The sequence below is a fragment of the Ostrea edulis genome, chromosome 3 (assembly GCF_947568905.1).
Source record: "Ostrea edulis chromosome 3, xbOstEdul1.1, whole genome shotgun sequence".
Taxonomy (NCBI): Eukaryota; Metazoa; Mollusca; class Bivalvia; order Ostreida; family Ostreidae; genus Ostrea; species Ostrea edulis.
Window position 1 is genome coordinate 85,191,167 of NC_079166.1, and position 26,930 is coordinate 85,218,096.

The 26,930-nt window shown below is 37.4% G+C and overlaps 2 protein-coding genes across 11 annotated transcripts in view; one reads left to right on the plus strand and one right to left on the minus strand.

The window, feature by feature from the left end:
* The window catches only part of LOC125673863 (mitogen-activated protein kinase kinase kinase 15-like), a 76,063-nt gene extending 70,721 nt beyond the window's left edge, over positions 1-5,342 (minus strand). For 7 of the 9 annotated variants that reach the window (XM_056159248.1, XM_056159246.1, XM_056159243.1 and 4 more), the window contains exons 1-3: positions 5,041-5,329; positions 4,800-4,941; positions 1,561-1,783 (exon numbers count right to left, since the gene is read on the minus strand). In XM_056159248.1, coding sequence (XP_056015223.1) covers positions 1,561-1,783; positions 4,800-4,941; positions 5,041-5,059 — 384 coding nt within the window. In that variant the 5' untranslated portion in view covers positions 5,060-5,329. Of the gene's footprint in view, positions 1-1,560; positions 1,784-4,799; positions 4,942-5,040 lie in introns of all 9 variants that reach the window. The other 2 variants (XM_056159244.1, XM_048910761.2) reach the window with 1 other exon arrangement.
* Positions 5,343-5,570: 228 nt separating this feature from the next.
* LOC125675556 (homogentisate 1,2-dioxygenase-like) lies at positions 5,571-26,930 on the plus strand. 2 transcript variants are annotated; one of them, XM_056159249.1, is made up of 16 exons: positions 5,571-5,619; positions 9,356-9,433; positions 10,354-10,442; positions 11,575-11,680; positions 13,668-13,718; positions 13,886-13,977; positions 16,079-16,113; positions 16,283-16,362; positions 16,992-17,091; positions 18,419-18,540; positions 20,373-20,477; positions 20,860-20,986; positions 21,944-21,996; positions 23,549-23,677; positions 24,668-24,803; positions 26,097-26,930. In XM_056159249.1, exons 1-16 carry the CDS (start codon positions 5,572-5,574, stop codon positions 26,138-26,140), a joined length of 1,395 nt encoding a protein of 464 aa, XP_056015224.1. In that variant the 5' UTR covers position 5,571; the 3' UTR covers positions 26,141-26,930. The 2 variants fall into 2 exon arrangements, with proteins under 2 accessions (XP_056015224.1, XP_048769240.1); XM_048913283.2 differs by having other exon boundaries at positions 5,614-5,684.

Here is a 26,930-nt window from a genome sequence, read left to right on the forward strand (position 1 = left end):
AACAACCCCAAAATAACTGTAAAATAACTCCAGAATAACTTTAAAATAACCCCAGAATAACTGCTAATTGCAAACATATATACATGACAGAATAACTGCAAAAATCAGGTATATTTAAGTCTATATAACACAAGATAACTTTACAATAACCCAAAAATTACTGCTAAATAACACATATGTACATTATTTAGGTCTATATAATACAGGATGACTTTAGAATAACCCCAGAATAACTGTAAAATAACCCCAGAGTAACTGCTAAATAACACATATGTACATGACAGAATAACTGTAAAAATCATAGGTTTATTTAGATCTATATAATACAGGATAACACGTACCACTGGATAAATAACACATAACTATTATACGGTATCACAGAATGACTTTTAGGTAACACCAGGGCTCAAAATAAATTGATAGCTCGATGGTCTGGGGCTAGCAAATTATGGATTTGGGCTAGTGCTTTGTAAATAGCATGTGCCCTTGGGGTTACTTGATTTTAATACTTATCAAAATTCCTCAACCATTGGGCTGGTAAATTAGACAAGCAAGATGCAAAATAATTCCTTGATTCTACTTTTGTTAAGTTTTACCGTAAATACGTAACACAATGTTACATGTTTCCGAGAACAAGTTTTCTAAATAAATAATATGATACAAAGTATATCTTAAGAATGTCTTCAGCTGCATTTTTCTTAGAATGAGCTGTCTAATTGTAATGCTTTCGTAATCCTTCCAAAAAGGCATAAACGAGGATGTGAGGATAACACCGACTATTGTTCAAGTTTTTGAAAAACATGGATAAGAAGAAAAGTAAGATTTCAAAGTTTTGTTATGTATTTTAAACCCACTGACAATGCTAGTTTAAATAAACAATGCCACCCCCCCCCCCCCCCCCCCTGTGTCATCAGAACATGTCCCCCTTGTCATCAGAACATGCCCCCCCTTGTCATCAGAACATCCCCCTTGTCATCAGAACATTCCCCCCTTGTCATCAGAACATGCCCCCTTGTCATCAGAACATCCCCCTTGTCATCAGAACATGCCCCCCTTGTCATCAGAACATGCCTCGGACCTCCTTGTCATCAGAACATGTCCCCCTTATCATCAGAACATGCCCCCTTGTCATCAGAACATGCCCCCTTGTCATCAGAACATTCCCCCTTGTTATCAGAACATGCCTCCTTGTCATCAGAACATGCCCCCTTGTCATCAGAACATGCCCCCTTGTCATCAGAACATCCCCCTTGTCATCAGAACATTCCCCCCCTTGTTATCAGAACATGCCTCCTTGTCATCAGAACATGTCCCCCTTGTCATCAGAACATGCCCCCTTGTCATCAGAACAGGTCCCCCTTGTCATCAGAACATGCCCCCTTGTCATCAGAACATGTCCCCCTTGTCATCAGAACATGACCCCTTGTCATCAGAACATGCCCCCCCCCCCCTTGTCATCAGAACATGCCCCTTGTCTTCAGAACATCCCCCTTGTCATCAGAACATGCCCCCTTGTCATCAGAACATGCCCCCTAGTCATCGGAACATGCCCAAGCTTACCCTCAGTGCCAGGGACTGCTCTGGATCCACATCATAATGGAGGACAATGTTGAACTTCATCTCCATGCTCTGTCGAACTCCGATGTGGTAAAACAGCGCTGACTGCTGGATCGGAATGCTCATGTCCACAATGACTACATCTGCATTGTAAAATAGGTCTAGCACGGACGTCTCACCAAAGTCCAGCTTCTCAAACTGAACATTCTCCAGCTCAGCTTCCAAGCTATAAATAACAATATTTATATAAATAGTAACAATACAATTAACAAGAAATTTCACTCAGTCACATTCTGCAGCTAGTCTGAGTGGCCATCAAGGCTATTTTACAGGCATATAAGGTTTCCATTAAATGTAACAAATTAATACGATGCAAAGTAAACCTTATAAAAACCTTCATGATCTATATCAAAGCTTATTTTTGGTAATTGGTTTTTTTTGTTGTTTTATTTTTTTTTTTTTGGCTAGTACATTTTAGAGAATATCTCCTTGCCATATTAAGTGTATAGAGAAATAACAATAACTCATAAAAGTTGTACAATTGTTTAATCATTTTAAAAAAAGGACATAAAATACATAGATATAAATTGCATTAAATGCTAATATCTAGAAATTTTCTAACAAAAACATAAATTTTCAATTTTGTGATCTTGGTTATAATTGCTAGATTAAATCAGTGCAGTGAATATAACTAATTAAAGCAATACAAGCTGTAACTGTCAGTAAATAAATCAAAAAATAAAAGAACAAATAGTCAACATATACAGGGTTTGACATTTACTTTCTTGAGCACTAGACCAGTCGGGCTACTTCAAATGATATTTACTAGACCTGACCTTACATCCACTAGCCCTGACAAACTTTCCAGAGAAAAGAAACCCTGATGGTTTCTCCATATTTAAGTACTCAATTCAAATGACAAACGTTAAGTTTAAATTAAAACGTACTTAATTGCCTCAAAAACATCTTTAGTCTCGTCATTCAATTTGATGCTTTTATTTTCAAACGCATTTACTGTTTCTTTAAATTCTACTCGGCACGGAAATTCTTTAGTCTTTTGTTAGAATAAAATGACCTTAACCACTTTTTTAAAATTTCTTTTTCATAAGCCCTACTTTGTTTCTTCCCAACCTACTCCTTTTTTTTCTCGGAACATCCTTCCTTGAGGACGAGAAGTCGAGACATTCCCGCACATGTGTCAACAATGAAAAATGGCTATAAGTTACAAATAAGATATCTTATGGTTTAAAATAAAGTTTCTTGTTTATTTTTTCAACACGACCAGTCGGACTAGTAAATCGACATTTTACCCGATCGGTCGGACGTGCCTTAGTGTCAAACCCTGATATATGTGATTGAATATATATAACTTAATAGAATCAGAGTGAATCTGAAGCAATAAACCCGTCAAATTAGCAAAAAATGTTAATTCATGAATCATTGTCATCCTGTCAGTAATTCCTGCTCGTAACCTCCGATGTGCATTGACCTTGGAGGTCACCAGTTCGGAAAAAGTGAAAGAGAGGCACTGAGCACGTGTTAGATTTGTAAACAATTTAACATGCCAATTTTATAGAAAATTCACAATCAAAATTTCATTTCAGTGGCACATTTATGTAATTATTACCTTTTAACACTTACATAGTATTTCTAGTCATTCATGAAACGATGTAATATTTTAAAACAAACGACACGTGTAGTTACTCGCGTCAGTATCGGTCTTTGTATATGGCCTTGTTCTCAGCAACCCGATTATGTTCGGCAATCATCGTTCCCATGTCCGTGTATACGACACAATGGCGGTTTATACGAAACGCTCATTGTAGGTGTGCTCTCCAACAATATTCCCTTGTTTATTTTGCAGAATTATTCTTCAGATCTTGGGGATTATATTAGTTATACCGGTAGGTGTTATTTAATGCATAATTGGATAGTTGAAAAAATACCGTCAGTTACAGCTTGTATTGCTTTAATCCATATCTAACATTTACTGGATGTAGACATGGTAGAATTCAAACAATTCTGCTAAAATTAATTTAAAGAGGTCTAACAAAATATCAAGAAGGAAAATTAAAGATACATTAAGCAATGTTCAGAAAAGTCAAGATTTAGAGGAAATAATTACACAATTTTAATTCTAAATAGTTTGTTTAGTATTGTCTGCTTGCTTAACATGACAGGGTGGAACTAAGTTTAACTAAATGCTCTTTAACCTATAAAATGAGTCCAAATACTACAAAAGGTGTTGTAATGCAGAACCACAAACAAGAACTTGGTAACAGTTACTTGGAACTGGGGGTATACTGAGTTCTCCTGGAGTAAGAAACCTTACTAAAGGTGCGATTCACGATCCAGGCATTTCACACAATCAGCGAATTACAGTGGACAAGACATGCTCCAATGTGCGTAATGGGACTTTGGAAATGATTTTACATGGATCACAAAATTATATCTGACAAATATAAATACCAAGACTTTCTTTACTACGGTCCTACGATTAAACAGAGTCAGTACACTAGAGTATGAGCATTAGAATATGCAGGTAAAATTTCATAATTAATGCAATTAAACTGCTTTTAGTAGGTGTTGTTACATTAGTTTAACCCAATGAATATATATATGGAATATAGCATAATTGTGTTCATTATTTTAGGAAATATTTCCATCATCGTTTCAGGTTACAATTTACCGTTTAACCTCAATCCCGATCAAAATTAACTACTGTTACAAGTACATGTACATATTTACATAAAAATACTAGCGCATAATATTTAAATAACAGACATTAAAGAGGGGGGTAAAAAAAATTTAAAGAAAATCAGTTAAAATAAGAAATTAATAAAGTTAACGAAAAGGAAAGATAACGAAAATCAAAGATCACGAATTTCTATTCAGAGTAACTATATCAATCATAAACGAAATTACTTACTGATGTAATATGTCACTCAATACTTTCTTAATACAAAATAATAATAATCGGAATTGGAATACCATAAATCTTCTACTTTTGATCCAAATATCGCTTGAAAAACAAATACTTTTGACAAATATTGTAATATTATTTTATAAAAATGTGTATCTAAATGGTATACATATGAATAAACAATTAAATTGCATTAAATCATGAAATTTTACCAGCATACTCTAATGTACTCTAGAGTTCTCTGTTTAGTAGTACCCCTTCCTTTACCATTTGTCTGAAGAGCTTGCTTCAGGATAAACAGTCTTTTTGTTAATCGTACCTTTGACAAACTTTCTGTAACACACACAAAGCCAGCTGTCGAGATTCCTGAAGGGTTCCAGGAGTGGAAGTAGCTACCTTAGAGTCCCCTCCATGAGGCATCACGCGGCCCCAGCTGTCTATAATACATACCACCTTCATCCCTAAAAAAAAAAATACAGCTGTCATGAATCAGAATCTGGAGACTCGGAATAAAAACCATCCTTCAAAGATTTAAAACGACCCGTCACTCGATATTCTACCCTTTGTTGAAGGTGACATCACAACAGCAGCACTATGATCACAGACGGACACACGGACATACGTTTTTTCCTCGCCTAAGCAATGGCTCACAAACGTGCATGCTCATTGGGCCCATCGCCAGACAATTCTCCACATAATCGTTATGCTTTAAACAAGACAGGTGGTGCAATGTCTCTTACCTACTACGTTCCGAGTTCCTGAAGTAAAACAGCCATGCTCATGTTTCTTTAATAACGGGTAGCAATAATATAATTCAAAACAAATTCCCAATATGACCTCCTTTTTTGGACGAAGTGGGGTGAAGGTCAAGGTAATATTGCAGTCTCGGGTTTTTACCTTAAACTCAGGGATAACTCACGAGGGGATATCATATTTTTCAAGAATATTTTATTTAAACTTTTTATTCATTTCATATATTTATTTACAATACACTGGACCTAAGATGATTCATACTTATATTCTTATGATTTTTTATTTTTCATTGAAAATGTATTTACATATCGTAAATCTCGAGCAGTAAAGTGTTTGAAATGTTCAAGCGTTTTTCCTACACAGAGCCAAATATAAGAATGGATAAGGTACACAGAGTCAGACGATTTTCTGACATTTGTCACAATATTTTGCAGATGCAAACGAATAGCAGGTGTTATGTTCTTCACACTTTTGTTTTTATTTCATCTTTTTGTTTCTATCCCCCAGCTGTCCTTACAAATTCCGGGTTGTTTTATTCGACCTTGACATGGGTAATACGTCGAACGACGTGCAATGTTTACAAAAATCGATTAGCTACACGTCAGATGAGCAATGTGTCGTATTTTGATTGAAATGTAAACGTCAAAGTGCAGAATTTATTGGATTATATAAATACATTTGGAAACCTTCTTAGTAAAGACATTAAAGTGGGAACCATACAGGGGGTGTGTACTCTTTCTTGAATCTGATTCGTCGAGAAAGGGGTGTGTCATCATTAATACTGTTAAATGCAAAAATAAAAGGAAATCTGGGGTTCTTTACGCTCGTCATTTTTTACAAACTGAGAGTCTGAGGAACCAGAAATTTACCAAACTTTGCGGGTCTTTGGATCACTGCTACTTACTTTCTGCATAGGGCAAGTCATTCCTGTCTGCATGAGTTTTCCTACCATTTTCTCCCTTTTTCAATTATTTGAGCTTATGTTAATTTGGTGCTCCATAGAGTTTTCCTACCATTTTCACCCTTGGTCCAGGGGTTAGAAATAAGCCAGGGAAACCTGATACTAAATTTGGGAGTGTGTTAAATTCTGTTCTTTTCTTTTGTCCAGACCTTCACTGTTTGTTGCCAGTTGACTCTAGGCACGGGCACTCACGGGATGTTAATGTAAATATATAGTATGTGCATGTATAAATGATTTTTTATACATGCACATACTATATATTTACATTAACTTCCAGTGGTCATGACTCTAGGCCTCTTTCCGACTATTTCTGCATGCATACATGTTTTCAATTAAAATTTGGTCATATGTTATGCCCTCCCTGGTTCAGAATGTACGCTCTGCATGGATCTTCTAAAAGGAACAAAATTCTCTGCATGCAGTACTGCAAATTAAAATTTGAAAAAGTGTTTTCTTTCTGTTTCAAATTTCATTCCAAACTTTGTAGATTGATAGCTCAAGGCCCATCTCAGTAAGATTAATTTGTTGTGATATATTTTTAGTGAAACTGCATGATACTTATAGTGTCCTTTCAGATATTGCATCAGTTCAGCCAAATATCGCGTTAGCCGAGCCAAACCTTGCTAAAATTAAAATCCAGAGAATGAAAATTATTTTGACATTTTTGGTGGAGATGCTAATATGTATTCATATATATTATATAATTACATGTAACAGAACATTTTTACAAATTATCAATATGATACAATTTGTCATAAGAAAATTAAGTTAAATTTTGAAGTCATATGAATACATGTACAGTGTATAGATATTTTTATTTCCAATCATTGGACTCACATAAAATAAAACCATACAATAGTAGAGAGGGAAATCAAATAATGATTAGGAAAGAAAACAATCATGTCGAATTAAACAGCATATACATGCTATAAACTATTTGTCTAGATTAAGTTTATTGACTTTCTTATTCCAAATCCCTATTGTCATGATAATGCACATCAGGGGTAGGGGAATTTCAAAATCACAATATTATATCAAAATTATCATAACACATACTATATATTAAAAATTGGAGACATATATGACATCAAGGAAAAATTATTACTTGAGAAGAAGATTTACACAAACACACACACATATATATATATATATATATATATATATATATATAATTATATATATACACACAGCTGATTACTTGATCACTGTAGTAGACAGTGATGAAACATTTATATATATATATATACAGCTGATTGCTTGATCACTGTAGTAGGCAGTGACATAACATTTACACATATATATACAGCTGATTACTTGATCACTGTAGCAGACAGTGACATAACATTTACAGATATATATAGCTGATTACTTGATCACTGTAGTAGACAGTGACATAACATTTACACATATATATATACAGCTGATTGCTTGATCAATGAGTAGACAGTGACATAACATTTACACATATATATATAGCTGATTACTTGATCACTGTAGTAGACAGTGACATAACATTTACACATATATACAGCTGATTACTTGATCAATGAGTAGGCAGTGACATAACATTTACACATATATATACAGCTGATTGCTTGATCACTGTAGTAGGCAGTGACATAACATTTACACATATATATACAGCTGATTACTTGATCACTGTAGTAGACAGTGACATAACATTTACACATATATATACAGCTGATTGCTTGATCAATGAGTAGACAGTGACATAACATTTACACACATATATATACAGCTGATTACTTGATCACTGTAGTAGACAGTGACATAACATTTACACATATATACAGCTGATTGCTTGATCACTGTAGTAGACAGTGACATAACATTTACACATATATATACAGCTGATTACTTGATCACTGTAGTAGACAGTGACATAACATTTACACATATATACAGCTGATTACTTGATCACTGTAGTAGACAGTGACATAACATTTACACATATATACAGCTGATTACTTGATCACTGTAGTAGACAATGACTAAACATTTACACATATATATACATGTACAGCTGATTACTTGATCACTGTAGTAGACAGTGATATAACATGTACACATATATACAGCTGATTACTTGATCACTGTAGTAGACAGTGACATAACATTTACACATATATACAGCTGATTACTTGATCACTGTAGTAGACAGTGACATAACATTTACACATATATAAAGCTGATTACTTGATCACTGTAGTAGACAGTGACATAACATTTACACATATATACAGCTGATTACTTGATCACTGTAGTAGACAGTGACATAACATTTACACATATATACAGCTGATTACTTGATCACTGTAGTAGACAGTGACATAACATTTACATATATATACAGCTGATTACTTTTGTGCGGTCAGCTGGGTTCAATTGCCGGTGGACAGTTAGCTCAGTTGGTAGAGCACCTGACTAGAGATTCAGGGGGCCCGGGTTCGAATCCCGGTCTGGTCCGTTGCATTTTCTCCCTTCCTGTTACATTTGGTGCCGTAGACTAGCCCCTGGAACTGACAGGTGAAAATGCCTGCCAGGGGATAAAGATCCTGGGTTGATGTCTTCAGGGTGTGAAGACATTTAAGGAGGGGGGAATGTAGCGGTCAGCCAGGTTCGATCGCTGGTGGCCAGATAGCTCAGTTGGTAGAGCACCTGACTAGAGATTCAGGGGGCCTGGGTTCGAATCCTGGTCTGGTCCGTTGCATTTTCTCCCTTCCTGTTACAACTTGATTACTGTAGTATAGACAATGATGAAACATCACATTTTACCTGGATATCTTGACTTTAATTTTAACATCATATGGTGTAAAATGCACAGAGGTACATTTCTACACATCACTGTGATTTTTCTTGGGAAGACATAGCTAAGCTCTGTTGGGAATGCGTGCACACTGGCTGCGGGAGAAATGCCTGCATATCCAGAAATTGAGGGCTTATATGGCTTGAATCCTGGTGATTTGATCAATTGATCTCTCTTTCCTGGCAATAATAGATATTTGTTCTGAACTGTGTTTAATCAGAGACATGTATGTGTTTATGGTTAAATAAAACATTAGATTAGAACATGATTTTTCAGAAAGTACTTGCATGTATTCATTGCTTCAATGTTTTAAAAAATGATTCTGTGATTTCAGTTCAATTACATGAGCGGATTTGGAAATGAATTTTCCAGTGAGGATCCCAGGTGTCCTGGAGCACTTCCTGTTGGGCAGGTCAGTGATTTGTCCTAAATCATGAGATGAGATATTAGCAGGTCAGTGATTTGTCCTAACCCGTGAGATGAGATATTAGCAGGTCAGTGATTTGTCCTAACCCGTGAGATGAGATATTAGCAGGTCAGTGATTTGTCCTGACTCATGAGATGAGATAAGTGTATTAGCAGGTCAGTGATTTGTCCTGACTCGTGAGATGAGATATTAGCAGGTCAGTGATTTGTCCTGACTCGTGAGATGAGATAAGTGTATTAGCAGGTCAGTGATTTGTCCTAACCCGTGAGATGAGATATTAGCAGGTCAGTGATTTGTCCTAACCCGTGAGATGAGATATTAGCAGGTCAGTGATTTGTCCTGACTCATGAGATGAGATAAGTGTATTAGCAGGTCAGTGATTTGTCCTGACTCGTGAGATGAGATATTAGCAGGTCAGTGATTTGTCCTAACCCGTGAGATGAGATAAGTGTATTAGCAGGTCAGTGATTTGTCCTGACTCATGAGATGAGATATTAGCAGGTCAGTGTTTTGTCCTAACCCGTGAGATGAGATAAGTGTATTAGCAGGTCAGTGATTTGTCCTGACTCGTGAGATGAGATATTAGCAGGTCAGTGATTTGTCCTAACTCATGAGATAAGAAGATTTCAGTGGTTTCAGATGAGATATAAGTGAGACTGAGGTTGGATTTAAACATGTGGTATGGTTTGTCAGTGGCACCCAGCTGTCTAAATGCTGAACAGATTAAGTGACTGAACAAAACATAAGAGATAAACTCTAATATGAATGTCCTTAACCAGTTCTAGATTAGAATTGCTGAATCAGAATAAATGCATTTCCTCATCATCCAACAAGGACACGTTATACATGTACTTTGTAAGAAAATCCTGCGCTAAATCTTTCAGTGTGAGAATATTTCATTTCAGAACAATCCCCAGAAATGTCCGTATGGACTCTACGCCGAGCAGCTCTCAGGGAGCGCCTTCACAGCACCACGAGAAACCAACAAACGAAGGTATGTTCACTGACCTGCAGAGAAACCAACAAACGGAGGTATGTCCACTGACTGGCAGAGAAACCAACAAACGAAGGTATGTCCACTGACAACAAATGAAGGTATGTCCACTGTCCCGCAGAGAAACCAATAAACAAAGGTATGTCCACTGACCCGCATAGAAACCAACAAATGAAGGTATGTCCACTGACAACAAACGAAGGTATGTCCACTGACCCGCAGAGAAACCAACAAACGAAGGTATGTCCACTGACAACAAACAAAGGTATGTCTACTGTCCCGCAGAGAGACCAATAAACAAAGGTATGTCCACTGACCCGCATAGAAACCAACAAATGAAGGTATGTCCACTGACAACAAATGAAGGTATGTCCACTGTACCACAGAGAAACCAATAAACGAAGGTATGTCCACTGACCCGCATAGAAACCAACAAATGAAGGTATGTCCACTGACAACAAATGAAGGTATGTCCACTGACCCGCATAGAAACCAACAAATGAAGGTATGTCCACTGACAACAAATGAAGGTATGTCCACTGACAACAAATGAAGGTATGTCCACTGACAACAAATTAAGGTATGTCCACTGACAACAAATGAAGGTATGTCCACTGACCGGCAGCTTTACTGCTAATTCCACAGTCAATATTGAGCGCAGTTTACCAAATTGTAAACATCGCAGTTTACCAAATTGTAAACATGCTCTGTGTATTAAAGCTAAATTTCTGTGTACTGTGAATGCCTGACTAAATCCATCAAGGTGAATAGGAATGTAGTGCATTGGAACCTAGGCAAGGGAAGATGTTCTATATATTCCAAACCATAGAAAAAAACTTAACAGTTAAGTGTATAACAAACAACACTACTGTATCTCCTCATCCTAACTCTAGGTCTGTTTTCATGCAGAAACTTTTCACACACACAAAGCTCACATTCTTGTGTGGAATGATTTCACACACACAAAGCTCACATTCTTGTGTGGAATGATTTCACACACACAAAGCTCACATTCTTGTGTGGAATGATTTCACACACACAAAGCTCACATTCTTGTGTGGAATGATTTCACACATACAAAGCTCACATTCTTGTGTGGAATGATTAGTGAATGTTACATTCTGGTTGACAGTTGGCTGTACAGAATCCGGCCATCAGTTGTGCACCACCCCTTCAAGAAGACAGAGCGTGGACTGATCACTCACAACTGGGACGAGGTCGACCCAAACCCAAATCAGGTCAGTAACCCTCACCCACCCTAGCTCCAAAATCCAGTCTACAGCCCACTGAATATCCACCCAGAGAAAACCTGCTAATGCACAGGGATACAACCATTGTCTCCCACCTTCCTAAAGAAAGCTTGTAGTGTATAGTGACACCTACATAACAAACCACTGTTCTACAGAACCTTCTAAAAAGAAGCTACTAACCTATTGTAACCAGTGCGTGGTAGCTCAGCGATTTTTTTCTACCCATTGGTACTGGTACCGGTACCCATTCAATTGGGAAAAATGGCGTCAAAATCGAACAAATTGGGAATTTTCTACCAAAGTATCGGCAAATGATTTCAATTTTAAAAAATTAAAAAGAGAACAAAACAAGAAGCAGTCATCTCTTTACAAACTTTTGTACGGTAATATTTGCTGTTGTGAGACATAAAGGAATCGTCGTAGGCTCGTTTTAGAATCGTCGTAGCTCTACAAAACACGCGCACTGCTATGATCTGTACTTTCGGTTTAATACTGGAAGTGAACATTGTAGTTAATTTGTACAACATTTCAGACTAAGTAAATTACGGTGTCAGCAGCTGGTCTATTTTTCGGCAAGTAAATTGGGAATTTTTAGTCTCAAAATTGGGAAAAATCAATGGTTTTTGGCATTGGGAATGGCACCGTTTATCAGTACCAGTTATATAAGGAAAAAAATCGCTGTAGCTAGTGTATTGTTACTCCTAGTTAAATGACCCACATCTACCTCACATTCTCCCAGGTAAACAATCCCATTCTCCACAATCCATTCCCAGGTAAACAATCGCATTCTCCATTATCCATTCCCAGGTAAACAATCCCATTCTCCACTGTCCATTCCCAGGTAAACAATCCCATTCTCCACTATCCATTCCCAGGTAAACAATCCCATTCTCCACTATCCATTCCCAGGTAAACAATCCCATTCTCCACTATCCATTCCCAGGTAAACAATCCCATTCTCCACTATCCATTCCCAGGTAAACAATCCCATTCTCCACTACCCATTCCCAGGTAAATAATCCTGTTCTCCACTATCCATTCCCAGGTAAACAATCCCATTCTCCACTACCCATTCCCAGGTAAATAATCCTGTTCTCCACTATCCATTCCCAGGTAAACAATCCCATTCTCCACTATCTATTCCCAGGTAAACAATCGCATTCTCCATTATCCATTCCCAGGTAAACAATCCCATTCTCCACTGTCCATTCCCAGGTAAACAATCCCATTCTCCACTATCCATTCCCAGGTAAACAATCCCATTCTCCACTATCCATTCCCAGGTAAACAATCCCATTCTCCACTATCCATTCCCAGGTAAACAATCCCATTCTCCACTATCCATTCCCAGGTAAACAATCCCATTCTCCACTACCCATTCCCAGGTAAATAATCCTGTTCTCCACTATCCATTCCCAGGTAAACAATCCCATTCTCCACTACCCATTCCCAGGTAAATAATCCTGTTCTCCACTATCCATTCCCAGGTAAACAATCCCATTCTCCACTATCTATTCCCAGGTAAACAATCTACATGCATACGAGAAAACCCACTCTTAGATAACATCCTATACACTGTGTAAAAATCCCAGATAATACCATATATATACTGTACACACTCCCAGGTTGGAATGTGAAGTAAGAAATGATTTGAGATATCCTCATTTGACATACTGGTACAATAACTATAAAACATTTCTCTAATACTCGCATGTTTTTGGAGAGCTCTTCAATGTCTAATTAAATGATTAAATTGCAGTAATTAGAATTCTCGAATTTAATTCTGATAGCAATGGTATAATGGTATAGACTTTTTAGGGGTTGATAGACAATTTTTATTCACTATCATTACCAAAGGGAGGGGATTAAGAGCAAATTTTATCCATCGATGTACGCGTGTAGCTGTATTATCCGTAAGGTGATACACTTGTGCCTGGAGATATCAATTATAATTCATTTGTTATCATTATTTCAGATGAGGTGGCACCCGTTTGACTTTCCAAAGAAGAAAGTGGATTTTGTTAATGTTTGTATATTTTATTATTTTTTATCAAGTGCTATGAATGTTCAACTTACTAGAAAAACTTTGATCTATGCTCAGTGATTTTGAAATCTCCAGAATTCATTCCAATATGTCTGAAAAGTAATTAATATTTAAAACTAAGTCTATAAGCAAAATTGTTTTGTGTTCAGGGTATGACAACAATATGTGGTGCGGGGGAGCCTAAGTCACGAAACGGGGTGTGTGTCTACATATACACCTGTAATACCTCAATGACTGACAGGTATGTGATGTGTCAGGCTGTCTGTCTGTCCGTCTGTATGTCTATACTCCTGTAATACTTTAGTAACAGACAGAAATATAATGTGTCTGTTTCAATGACATTCATAAACAGATATGTGCTGCAGTACTTTGTGTGTCATTATCGCTGTGTAACAAAGGCCCAGTTGATATAATAACCAGCCCTGCTTATGATCTGCATAACTGTAGCTCTCGGAGACATCTGGGGGATACAGAACTGTTGCTCTCAAAACCAAACATCTGGGGGATACAGACCTGTAGCTCTCAAGGACAAACACCTGGGGGATACAGAACTGTTGCTCTCAAAACCAAACACCTGGGGGATACAGACCTGTAGCTCTCAAGGACAAACATCTGAGGGATACAGAACTGTAGCTCTCAAAGACAATCATCTGGGGGATACAGACTTGTAGCTTTCAAGGACAAACATCTAGGGGATACAGAACTGTATATCTCAAACATCTGGGAGATACAGAACTGTAGCTCTCAGAGACAAACACCTTGGGGATACAGAACTGTACCTCTCAAAACCAAACATCTGGGAGATACAGACCTGTAACTCTCAAGGACAAACACCTGGGGGATACAGACCTGTAGCTCTCAAACATCTGGGGGATACAGAACTGTAGCTCTCAAGGACAAACACCTGGGGGATACAGACCTGTAGCTCTCAAGGACAAACACCTGGGGGATACAGACCTGTAGCTCTCAAACATCTGGGGGATACAGAACTGTAGCTCTCAAGGACAAACATTTGGGGGATACAGAACTGTAGCTAGTGATGGGCGATCGGGAAAAAAACCATTAATCGATGATCAGATTAATCGGAAAATAATTGAATTTTAATGATTTCAAATTTATGGCATATATATATTAAATTTACTTTATTTTTTACCCTAGATATTAAGTTAATTGAAATAAAATCATTAGATAGATTATATATTGTTTAACATCTCTCGCAAGAATTTTTCACTCAAATGGAGACGTTTAAAATCATAATTAGAAATTTGAAGTTAATAATCCCATACTTTCGATTTTATTTTCCCGGGATAGGGATATATCTCTCGACTTTTGTTGTTCTTATGGGATCCGGGTCAGAATAGAGCCTCATTACCCTTTGCTTGTTGTAAGAGGCAAAATCTGTTGCATTGTGTCACTGCAGGTATGGCACGATAAAGATCCCTCCCTGTTCAAAGACTGTAAGTGCCAAGCATAGGCAGGCAATTTTGCAGGCCTTTACCGGCAATGGTAACATCTCCATATGAGTGAAAGATTCTCAAGAGAAACGTTAAACAATATTCAATCTTATCAGATGATTCAGCTTCGTCAGTCATTTTTTATTTTAGATAAGTCGCAGCAGGAATATTTGTATTATTTTTTTAAAATACTGACGTTAGCGATTTTCGATTTTCAAAATGACAATCGACTATTCACATCGTTTCGTAGCCTTCTGCACTGTTGATAATGACGCTTCTCGAATATACTACCCGGAAGTCTTAACCTACTGTTACGCAAGCGCACTATGTTCCGGATCAAGGAAAGATAACTCATGTTTTCGGATTGGCCTATAGCGACTGACAATCGAAAGTCAGCAACAATCAGTACATCACTAACTGTAGCTCTCAAGGACAAACACCTAGGGGATACAGAACTGTAGCTCTCAAGGACAAACACCTAGGGGATACAGAACTGTAGCTCTCAAACATCTGGGGGATACAGACCTGTAGCTCTCAAGGACAAACACCTTGGGGATACAGAACTGTAGCTCTCAAACATCTGGGGGATACAGACCTGTAGCTCTCAAGGACAAACACCTAGGGGATACAGAACTGTATATCTCAAACACCTGGGGGATACAGACCTGTAGCTCTCAAGGACAAACACCTGGGGGATAAGTGTTGAAATGCCTGCAGTGTATAGTCTCACTTTGTCTGCTCATCATGTCGGTTTGGGCGTTCATAATCCACTGAATTATTACAGCCATGTAAATTAGTACTATTAGGTGAATTTTTATAATGGAATACACAAATGACAATATATTTATCTTGTTTCTACACCTGAATCGATCAAATTCTTTCTTGCAGGTGTTTCTACAGTTCAGATGGAGATTTTCTTATAGGTCAGTAGGCATGATAATGTTGAAGAATTTTTAAATATGATTTAATCTATAAGAAGAGAAATAATGATCATAGCAGCTTTGATATGCACTGTATATTACATACTCCTGTATAAAAGCAAATCATATTTATTTCTCATATGCCACTACATGCTAGTTGCTTTCATTTTAGTGCCACAACAAGGTTCCCTGCTTGTCTCCACAGAATTTGGTAAAATGAAAGTAGATCCAAATGAGATCTGTGTCATTCAGGTAAAATACCCAAATTTCATATTCATCTTTCTTATAGTGTTGATCTGTTTAGTTTTATCAATATATCACTTGTTGCTGTCCTGTTGATCTAGATTAAAGTAATTTACAACTGTTCTATAAATACGTATGATCATATTTACACACAACTTTTCACAAGGGCCCTGTCTATAGGCAGCAGACCTATACTGTAGTGATCAGCCTGTGCTTGTAGTGATAGTTTTTCGGACTCTTTTTGGCTACAACTATTGAATAGAAATTTTACGCATGAACTTATATCAATGGGTTACAGATCAAATTTGATTCTTGGCTCTTTTGACCTATTTTTGAATTATGGATTTGAACTTATCAACTGATGCCACAAAGCAAGGCCATTTGAGATGGTTGCCAACACAATGATATCTAGCCTGACTTGCCTTCAACTAAAATCAGTGAAAATTTACGACCAAATTTTAAAAAAGTCAGAATTGGAGTTGATTAAGAATGAAACAGGAAATAGATCTAGTCACCAGATGTGAGAGAATTTTCTCAATATCAAATGTGATAAATGATTAGAGTGTTCAGATTTTCACTGAAGTATGATAATGCACCCATGAACTACCAATAATCCCACTACTTCTTTGTCCTAAAAGCAAGGCATGCGGTTCAGTGTTGATGTTGAGGGGCCAACCAGGGGGTACGTCCTGGAAGTATTTGACGGCCATTTCACTCTCCCCAACCTGGGACCCATAGGTAGGTGTTTCACTCTCCCCAACCTGGGACCCATAGGTAGGTATTTCACTCTCCCCAACCTGGGACCCCATAGGTAGGTATTTCATTCTCCCCAACCTGGGACCCATAGGTAGGTGGTACCCAGAGATACATGGGTAAGGGACACTCGTAGATACAAAGGTAGGTACATGTAGCATCAGACTGCAGAGACACATAGGTGGGTGGTAGCCAGAAATACAGAGGGAGGTGGTAGCCAGAAATACAGAGGGAGGTGGTACCCAGAAATACAGAGGAAGGTGATACCTAGAAATACAGAGGGGTGTAGTACCCAGAAATACAGAGGAAGGTGGTACCCAGAAATACAGAGGGAGGTGGTACTCAGAAATACAAAGGGATGTAGTACCCAGAAATACAGAGGGAGGTGGTACCCAGAAATACTGAGGGAGGTGGTACTCAGAAATACAGAGGGATGTAGTACCCAGAAATACAGAGGGAGGTACCCAGAAATACAGAGGGAGGTGGTACCCAGAAATACAGAGGGAGGTGGTACTCAGAAATACAGAGGGATGTAGTACCAGAAATACAGAGGGAGGTGGTACCCAGAAATACAGAGGGAGGTGGTACTCAGAAATACAGAGGAAGGTGGTACCCAGAAATGCACTGGTGGTTGGTACTCTGATAAACACTTAGGTGGTACCCAAATATTAATAGGTGGGTGGTACTTAGAGATCTATGAATTAGTGATACTCAGAAATACATAAATAGGTGGTACTCAAACAAACATCAGAGACAAAGTTAGCTAAATTATCTGGAAATACCTATATGTCACAGAGAGTGTATTGAATTAAGATACATGACGTATATTCAATCTAGCTCTCTAGTTTGAATCTGTGGGTGACAAACCACAAGTAACATTAATGCTAGGGTCAAAGGTTAGCATTCAGTCAGAGGGAAACAAACAAGACTAATAAAAAAGGGAGTGAATGACCACACACTGAAGTCTACAGGAGAAAAACAAGACTAGTACAGAACTAATAAGTACATACTAAAGTTCATGTCTACAGGAGTTATATGATATGAGTATGAACACACAGCCTCATAAAAAAGTTGTCATTTTCCCCATTACGTTTTCTGAATGTATTGATGATGGTACTTACTAGGGTGAAAGGTAAATAGAGTAAAAGAATGTGTTGATGTTAGTATAAAGCAGTGGTGAAAGATTGAAATATCCTCATATCATGAATTCATTGGATCCACTTGAAGTTAATTTTAGAATTTTTATTATTCATAAATGTTTTACCTGCACAGCAAAGTATAGTAGTACATCTCACTTAGTGTTTATGTGTAGGAGCCAATGGACTAGCCAATCCCCGTGATTTCCAGACGCCTGTTGCATGGTATGAAGACAGAGAGGTGAAACAGTATACAGTCATCAGCAAATACCAGGGGCACCTGTTCTCAGCCACACAGGTAATCACAAATACCAGGGGCACCTGTTCTCAGCCACACAGATAATCACAAATACCAGGGGCACCTGTTCTCAGCCACACAGATAATCACAAATACCAGGGGCACCTGTTCTCAGTCACACAGGTAATCACATATACCAGGGGCACCTGTTTTCAGCCACACAGGTAATCACAAATACCAGGGGCACCTGTTCTCAGCCACACAGGTAATCACAAATACCAGGGGCACCTGTTCTCAGCCACACAGATAATCACAAATACTAGGGCCCCTGTTCTCAACAATGAAGTTAATCATACCCCCTGCAACAAAGTTGGGCAGGGGGGTTATAATGGAATCAGGTTGTCCATCCGTCTGTAGAAGTTGATGGTTTCCGGGCTCTAAAGCATTATCTTTTCCACCTACAGTCACCATATCATACTTAAGGACTATTCATGGGACGAAGATGTTCTCTATCGCATTTGGGGTCAAAAGGTCAATGGTCAAGCACACTGGACATCGAAGTAGCAATATGGTTTCAGGGCTCTAAAGCGTTATCCTTTCCACCTACAGTCACCATATCATACATATGGACTACCCATGGGACGAAAATGTTCCCTACCAAATTTTGGGTCAAAAGGTATACGGTCACTGGACATCGAATTAGCAATATGCACATTTAATTTCATCTCTTATCCATTTCTCCCTAGAGAAGAGACTACCCAAAGTTTTGTCATGCCCTTTCTTTTTACTCTCAGGAAAGAGGTAATTTATAGCTATTAACAACACCCTTTGGAAGATTGGGGTAAGTGGGGAGTATTCTTAGTGAGCATTGTTCACAGTACCTCATGTTACAAATACTGGGGGCCCCTGTTATCAGCCAGAAGGAGAATGATAGGTAATCACAAATTCCATGGTTACATATTCTGAGCCAAAAAGATAACTTCAAATAACAACAAATACCAGAGTCACCTTATTTCAACCACACAGAGAATCACAAGGCACCAGGAGCACTTGAAAACAAAAACATGAAGACACTGTTTACTAAAGAACAAGGTACGATTGTAAACATAAAAAGACCCAAAAATTTTCTCTCTATAAAGTGTGTTTGGAATTAACCTTAATCAGTGTTTTAAGAAAGTAAAATATATGCCAGGTATAGTATGTGAACAAAATCAGAATGATATTCCTAATTGGATAGCATTATGACATCATGAATAAGACATTTCCCACCTTTTTTTCAAAATAAGCCTGAAAACTGTCAAATGTCATACAGGTTATTGCTCAGGAAAAGATGTGCGCATTTGTCGAGCAAAATGAAAATGATATATATTGTGTATTATTTTAAGATGAAAATCATTAGATACTTAAATATGAATTTGCTTGATGCATGCGCTGTAATTTTTCTGAAAGGAAAACCACCTGAAATTGTGGATATTTTCATTGAAAATGGCATTTCTGCAATTTTATGCCGACTTCTAGATCTCGTCATATGACACGAACCATTCTGCTGTTCAAACTGAGCGGATTTTGGGTTTGCTAATCCATTCCTTATTTGAATGTCAGGGTTTGAGCTCCAAGTGAAATCATCGATATTTTGGGCCAGATGACTTTAGAAACTGTACCTACTTCTTTCACGGCAGTCCAATATCTGTTATCTTTATTATGGGATAAAACCATGAAATAACACTGCAGGGATTGTATTGTAGATTTATCAATTACGTAATATAGAATGGAAATATAAACCACCAGTATAAAGCTGTACTGTTTGTCTCTACAGGGTGAGGGTTAACTGTATGGAAATATAGTTCTAAACTATGATTGTTTGCCTATATAATTTGTCTTTGATTTTACAGACCCACTCTCCATTTGATGTTGTTGCTTGGCACGGGAACTATACTCCTTACAAGTACAACCTCAGTAACTTCGTAACCGTCAACACTGTATCTGTAGATCACATGGTACGTAACCTTAGTAACTTCATAACTGTCAACAATGTAATCTTGTAACTTCATAACTGTCAACATTATATATGTAGATCACATGGTATGTAACCTTAGTAACTTTGTAAGCATTAACACTGTACCTGTAGATCACATGGTACCTAATTACTGTCAGTGTCACAAAGTCACTGTCAACACCTTGTCTTTGTATCACATGATTCATAATGGACAGGAAAAAATATGGCAATTTGAAAATTGCATGGCCTTTTCTGTTAGACTCCGAATGGACAACTTTTGTCTGTAATGTTTAATAGTTGATGTTTGGTCTAGTTCTTTTGATGGATACTGATTTGGACTCTGAAGATGTTTATATATTTTTATTGGGTTTTTTTCTACCAAGGACCCCTCCATCTTCACTGTTTTGACCTGTCAGTCAACTAAACCAGGTGTAGCGATTGCCGACTTTGTCATCTTTCCTCCACGATGGGGCGTGGCAGACAAGACATTCCGTCCCCCTTACTACCACAGTAAGTTGTGTTTACTACTGACCCCCATACTACCACAGTAAGTTATGTTTACAGGCAGACTAGACATTCCGTCCCCCTTACTACCACAGTAAGTTATGTTTACAGGCAGACAAGACATTCCGTCCCCCTTACTACCACAGTAAGTTGTGTTTACAGGCAGACAAGACATTCCGACCCCCATACTACCACAGTAAGTTATGTTTACAGGCAGACAAGACATTCCGACCCCCATACTACCACAGTAAGTTATGTTTACAGGCAGACAAGACATTCCGACCCCCTTACTACCACAGTAAGTTATGTTTACAGGCAGACTAGACATTCCGTCCCCCTTACTACCACAGTAAGTTGTGTTTACAGGCAGACAAAACATTCCGACCCCCTTACTGCCACAGTAAGTTGTGTTTACAGGCAAACAAGACATTCCGACCCCCTTACTACCACAGTAAGTTATGTTTACAGGCAGACAAGACATTCCGACCCCCTTACTGCCACAGTAAGTTGTGTTTACAGGCAAACAAGACATTCCGACCCCCTTACTACCACAGTAAGTTATGTTTACAGGCAGACAAGACATTCCGACCCCCTTACTGCCACAGTAAGTTGTGTTTACAGGCAGACAAAACATTCCGACCCCCCATACTTCCACAGTAAGTTGTGTTTACAGGCAGACAAGACATTATGACCCCCTTACTACCACAGTAAGTTGTGTTTACAAAGAAAATATATTCAATTAAAGTGTTCCATATGTAACTAGCCCATAAAAAGAAAATATTAAAAAGATACTCAATACAAAATAATCCCAAAAATAAGAAAATGTTAAGGTATCCTTTACTTAATTACCCCAAAAATTATAAAATATTCACATGATAATCATTAATCACAGACCGACCATTTACATGACAACAGCTAACCACACACATTTTGTTTTTGTAATGTACAATAATTTCATTTCAGGGAATTGCATGAGTGAATTTATGGGTCTGATTCACGGATCTTATGAAGCAAAGGTCAGTCTTGAATAAGCAGGCTTGGATTTCTCGAAAAAAATCTCAAACTTAAGTTTGAGTTTTCTTTTATTTTAGCAGTCAAAATTTGGATAAAATCTCAGAGTTAAGTCCAAATTTTGACTTTTTACAGAGAAATCCAGGTCTGAAGGGATTGCAGTAAGAAACATACCATAAATGCATCGTGTTCTTTCTAATAAGTGCACAGGGTTCTTTATAAATATTGGATTTAACATCACTTTTTCACGTCTAAATGAACGAGTAGATATTGATAGATCACATAAAACAATGGAGGTATCAGGTTCAGCATGCTCACTAATTAGAAGGAATATTGTACTAAATTTGAGTTCAAAGCTAAACAGAAATGGGTGTTTTTTAGTATTGTGTATTGAACTGGCTTAGATGTGGATTCATTAATAAAATGTGTACTTTTGGTAAAGTCCATAATTTGGGTTAACCTAGGACAAAGATGGCAATGGTTTTCAGTTTTGATATCTGCTGTGCAGACAGACTCTGTCGAATCTTATTATTTGAGAGGTAGGTCTGTCAAATAAATTCCTGACACACTTAGTAAATATACATTGCTCTCCAAAGTTTTTCATTTGATCTGGAAAATTGGATGAACCAACAATGAATTCATGAAACTCAAGATATGGATTATTTTAAAAACCTGAACTTATGTAAAGCTATATAATGCAAGTTATAGGATGTTTTTAAACTTCTTCAAGTTCTGAACAAGTGAATTAATTTTATCATTTATGATTATTGAAAGGTAATTTCACAAATATATCTTAACAAATTAATACTTGCTGCAAACAAACATTTCTCAAAAAGGATGAAAGTGAAAACTACAATGTAATTTTACTGTTTTTATAAGTAAATTGCATACAATTTTATAGAATTGTATTTATTTCAATGATTTCTCAATTAAGTCCAAAAGAGTGGGAGGAAATTTGCATAGAGTTATAAAGGTAGGGATATAAAAATACCAAAAACACAAATGTTGTAATAGAATAAAATTTATTCAATCAATCTGGACCCACAGAGGAGCATTATGATACACAAAGTCCAAAATCACAGAAACAAATGACAAAGGAAAACAATAAGAAATTGTCCAATTTTCAGGATGACCTGTCCCTTCTTCAGGACGACAAAATATTTACACTACATAGAAATGAAAACTAAATAATTATATAGAAATGAAAACTAACTAAATAATTATATAGCAATGCAAACTAGCAGTCTAATACTATAAACTACAAAGGCTAAGAAAAAACCTGTCTACATATTGAAATTATCGAGTGTAACAGTAAGATAACAAATGTTCTGAATGAGAGTCAGGACTGAACTGCAAGGGGTTCAGAGCTTCGCTTTTGTCCATATGGAATTTACCGACCATTTATAATTAAACCATACTAGGGGAACTACAAACCATGTAAGTGATAATATTAGATGACATGCATCCATTGACTGGTGAATTACATGCTATTGGGTGCTTTGAATTCTGGGATATGAATTGTATGCATGCTCTGAATTATGGGATATGTTTTGACAGGAGGAGGGATTCCGTCCAGGTGGTGCCACACTCCACAGTATAATGACACCGCACGGTCCTGATGCCGGCTGCTTTGAGAACGCTTCCAACTGCAATCTTAAACCACAGAGGGTTGCTGAGGGAACCATGGTAACGTGCAATACATAGATTTAAAGGTCACCACAAATAATACAATGCAGAGAATTGCTATGGCTAATTTTATTGCTATGTAGGTCTAAATTTGTGGTACTTAGAGCTGTGATTTTTATAAATTTTATACATGATACTTGGATTAGTCAGTGGAAGTTCATCTTCGCAAGCCAAGGGTTTACTATCTTCTCTGTTTCTCAATGTAACGTGTAGCGGTCACCCATCCAAGTGCTGAACACGCTCGTCGTTGCTTAACTTGCGTGATCAAGAGAGACACTCTACCACATCACTAGAAAAGCTACCTCTAGCGAGGCAGTATAAGTTCCCTCTTATACTGTCCGCTACACTCTACAACCCTTGACTGCGTTAGCACGAATTTCGCAGCTTTGAGTGGCGTCCTTTAGCGGATGGAGAAAACAAATTCTGTTTGGATTACATCATGTTCAACCAATAAAAAATGTGTTTTTCAAGTACACTTTGTGTTTTGTTAAAATAACAATGCCTGTGCCCAATGAGTTACACGATGTTATATGCAAATCATGCATTTAAACCTTTTTTCACAAGCAAAGCCTCATGGCACAGTCTACACACTGCAATATTGTATGGAGACTCTATGAAAATCTGATTAAATGGAAGTGTTTTGAAGACAATGACTAATTGTTGACACATCCCGTCGTCTTGCACGTGGTGTAACGTAACACGCTATCTGATTAGATGCAGGGGACTTGGCCTGCATCCAATCATATGCAAGAAATTGTTGACATGAAAATTGTGCTAATACAGCCAAGGGTTGTGGAGAAGCGGAGCGGATCGTAAATCCTTGGCTAGCAAAGATGGTGGTTGTCCTTACAGAGTTATGGGACTTTGAATTTTTTTATATTAAAAGATAAGAACACTTTCTATGTCATGCTTGCTTCTATTGCAGGGGTCAGATTTCTGGTTCCCATTTGAATTACACATTAAAAAAATATATATATTTCCCATTTGTAGGCATTTATGTTTGAGTCATCACTTAGCATGGCAGTGACAAAGTGGGCCAATGAAAACAAAGTCGATGACCAATACTTCAGCTGCTGGCAACCACTTAAAAAACACTTCACTGGAAAATCAGGCGAGGATGAAGTCGGTAAATATCTTGATTAATTAGGGCCCTACATTGAAAAAATGGGAATCCTGTAGAAATCACATTGTCCATCTGCCTGTCATCCGTCCATCATCCATCTGTTTGTCGTCCGTCCATCATTTATCTGTTTGTCGTCCATTGTCCATCTGTCAGTCATTTCTTTTATTGTGACGCGATAACTCAAACCATTACCATTTTAATGTTCTGTTCAGAAATACTTTACAATAAGAAAAAGACCCTAAATTCTGAGATAATTCAATTTGTCTGTAATTGTATGTCTGTATAATGTATATCTAATGTGACATGATGGTTCTAACAGTTTTCACGTTGACATTTTCAAATTTTGTACAGAATACTTTACAGTAAGAGAAAGACACATATACATTTTGTGTTTATATCATGACACAATAACTGAAACAGTTTTCATCGTAAGAATTTCAGATTTATGCAGAAAGAGTTGACTGAAAGAGGGAGACACCTATCAATTAGGATCCCACATTGAAAATGTAGAAGTGCTGTAGGAATCACATTGCCTGTCTCTCTGTCTGCCCATCATTGCTTTCATTTTGACAGGGAATCTTTAATATCGACAGCATAAAGCATTTATACTTTATGCAAAGTTAGTTGACTGTTAAAGCAAAACACCTCCAAACGTATTGATTCTGATCACACACATGCGAATTTTGTTAATGGTGGAGTCATGGACTAGCTGGCCATCTCATTTCATGCCAGCAGTACTTATGAATGAATAGTGTGGTCATTTAGTATCACATTGAATTTAGTACTAGACACAATAGTGTGGTCGTTTAATATTACGCTGGATTTAGTACTAGACAGAATAGTCATTGTGATGTCATACATTCTGTGCACTGCGTGTGTTCATTGTGACATCATGCATTCTGTGCACTGTGTGTGTTCAATGTGACATCATACATTCTGTGCACTGTGTGTGTTTATTGTGACATTATACATTCTGTGCACTGTGTGTGTTCACTGTGACATCATACATTCTGTGCACTGTGTGTACATTGTGACATCATACATTCTGTGCACTGTGTGTGTTCATTGTGACATCATACATTCTGTGCACTGTGTGTGTTCATTGTGACATCATACATTCTGTGCATTGTGTGTATTCATTGTGACATCATACATTCTGTGCAGTGTTTGTTCAGTATAACATCACACATACTGTGCACTGTGTGTGTTCATAAGCCTAGACTGTATGCACTAAGATGGAAAGAGGTAATTGCTGTAAGTTTTTATAGTCTGACATTTACAATTTGAATTTTGTAGATGATGACAATGGTCCGAGCAAAGGAAAGAAGAAGAAACATTGAATTAGGGAGTCCGAAAAACAGAAGATTTGATAAAAAAGGGAGGGGGGGCTTAGAGATAATGGAACATCAGGGTATCTCCTGAAATTGTGAAAATAGTGTTCCTAGACTCTCAACAGTGGGATGTGCATAAGGTGTTTCAGGAGTAATTAGTGAGACAACTGTGTCATTTCATGGTGCAAGAATTCTTGTCAATGCTGTGACAAAATTGTTGCTGTGCTTTTAATCCCTTTTGGTGTTGAATCTCTTATCTTTGTATTCAGCTTTAAAGAAGACACTGCGTTCATGCTAATGACATTTGCAGTTTTCTTCTCGAATTCCTCTTGATTGTCATAATATTATACCCCATACGTGAAACACTTCATTCTGTGTGTTATATGTAAGTGTATATGAACTCTGATTACAGTAATACATGCTTATAGTGAAGTGCTGGAGATAAACAATTTTTATGCATTATAAACTTAATTGCTTATTTCCAATGAGTTCACATTGTTTTAAAACTCTGGGAAATGAAAATCCTCCACTGTAAGCATGGATTGATTATAAACGGGCTCATTATAGGCATGTTTTACCATAGAAGCTTTCCAGTCAGAATTGTATCATAAATCATGTTACTCAAGACTCCATGGCTTGACTGTTTTTCAACACTTGGAATTTGTTAACCCTGCATCCAGTATGAATTAATTCTTAGTCATTTTTGCAACATGTGGTGTATGTAGATGGAGAATCATATCAATTTTTTAGTTTCAATGTTGATACCATGTAATTTATCAATAAAACTTATAATGTTTTC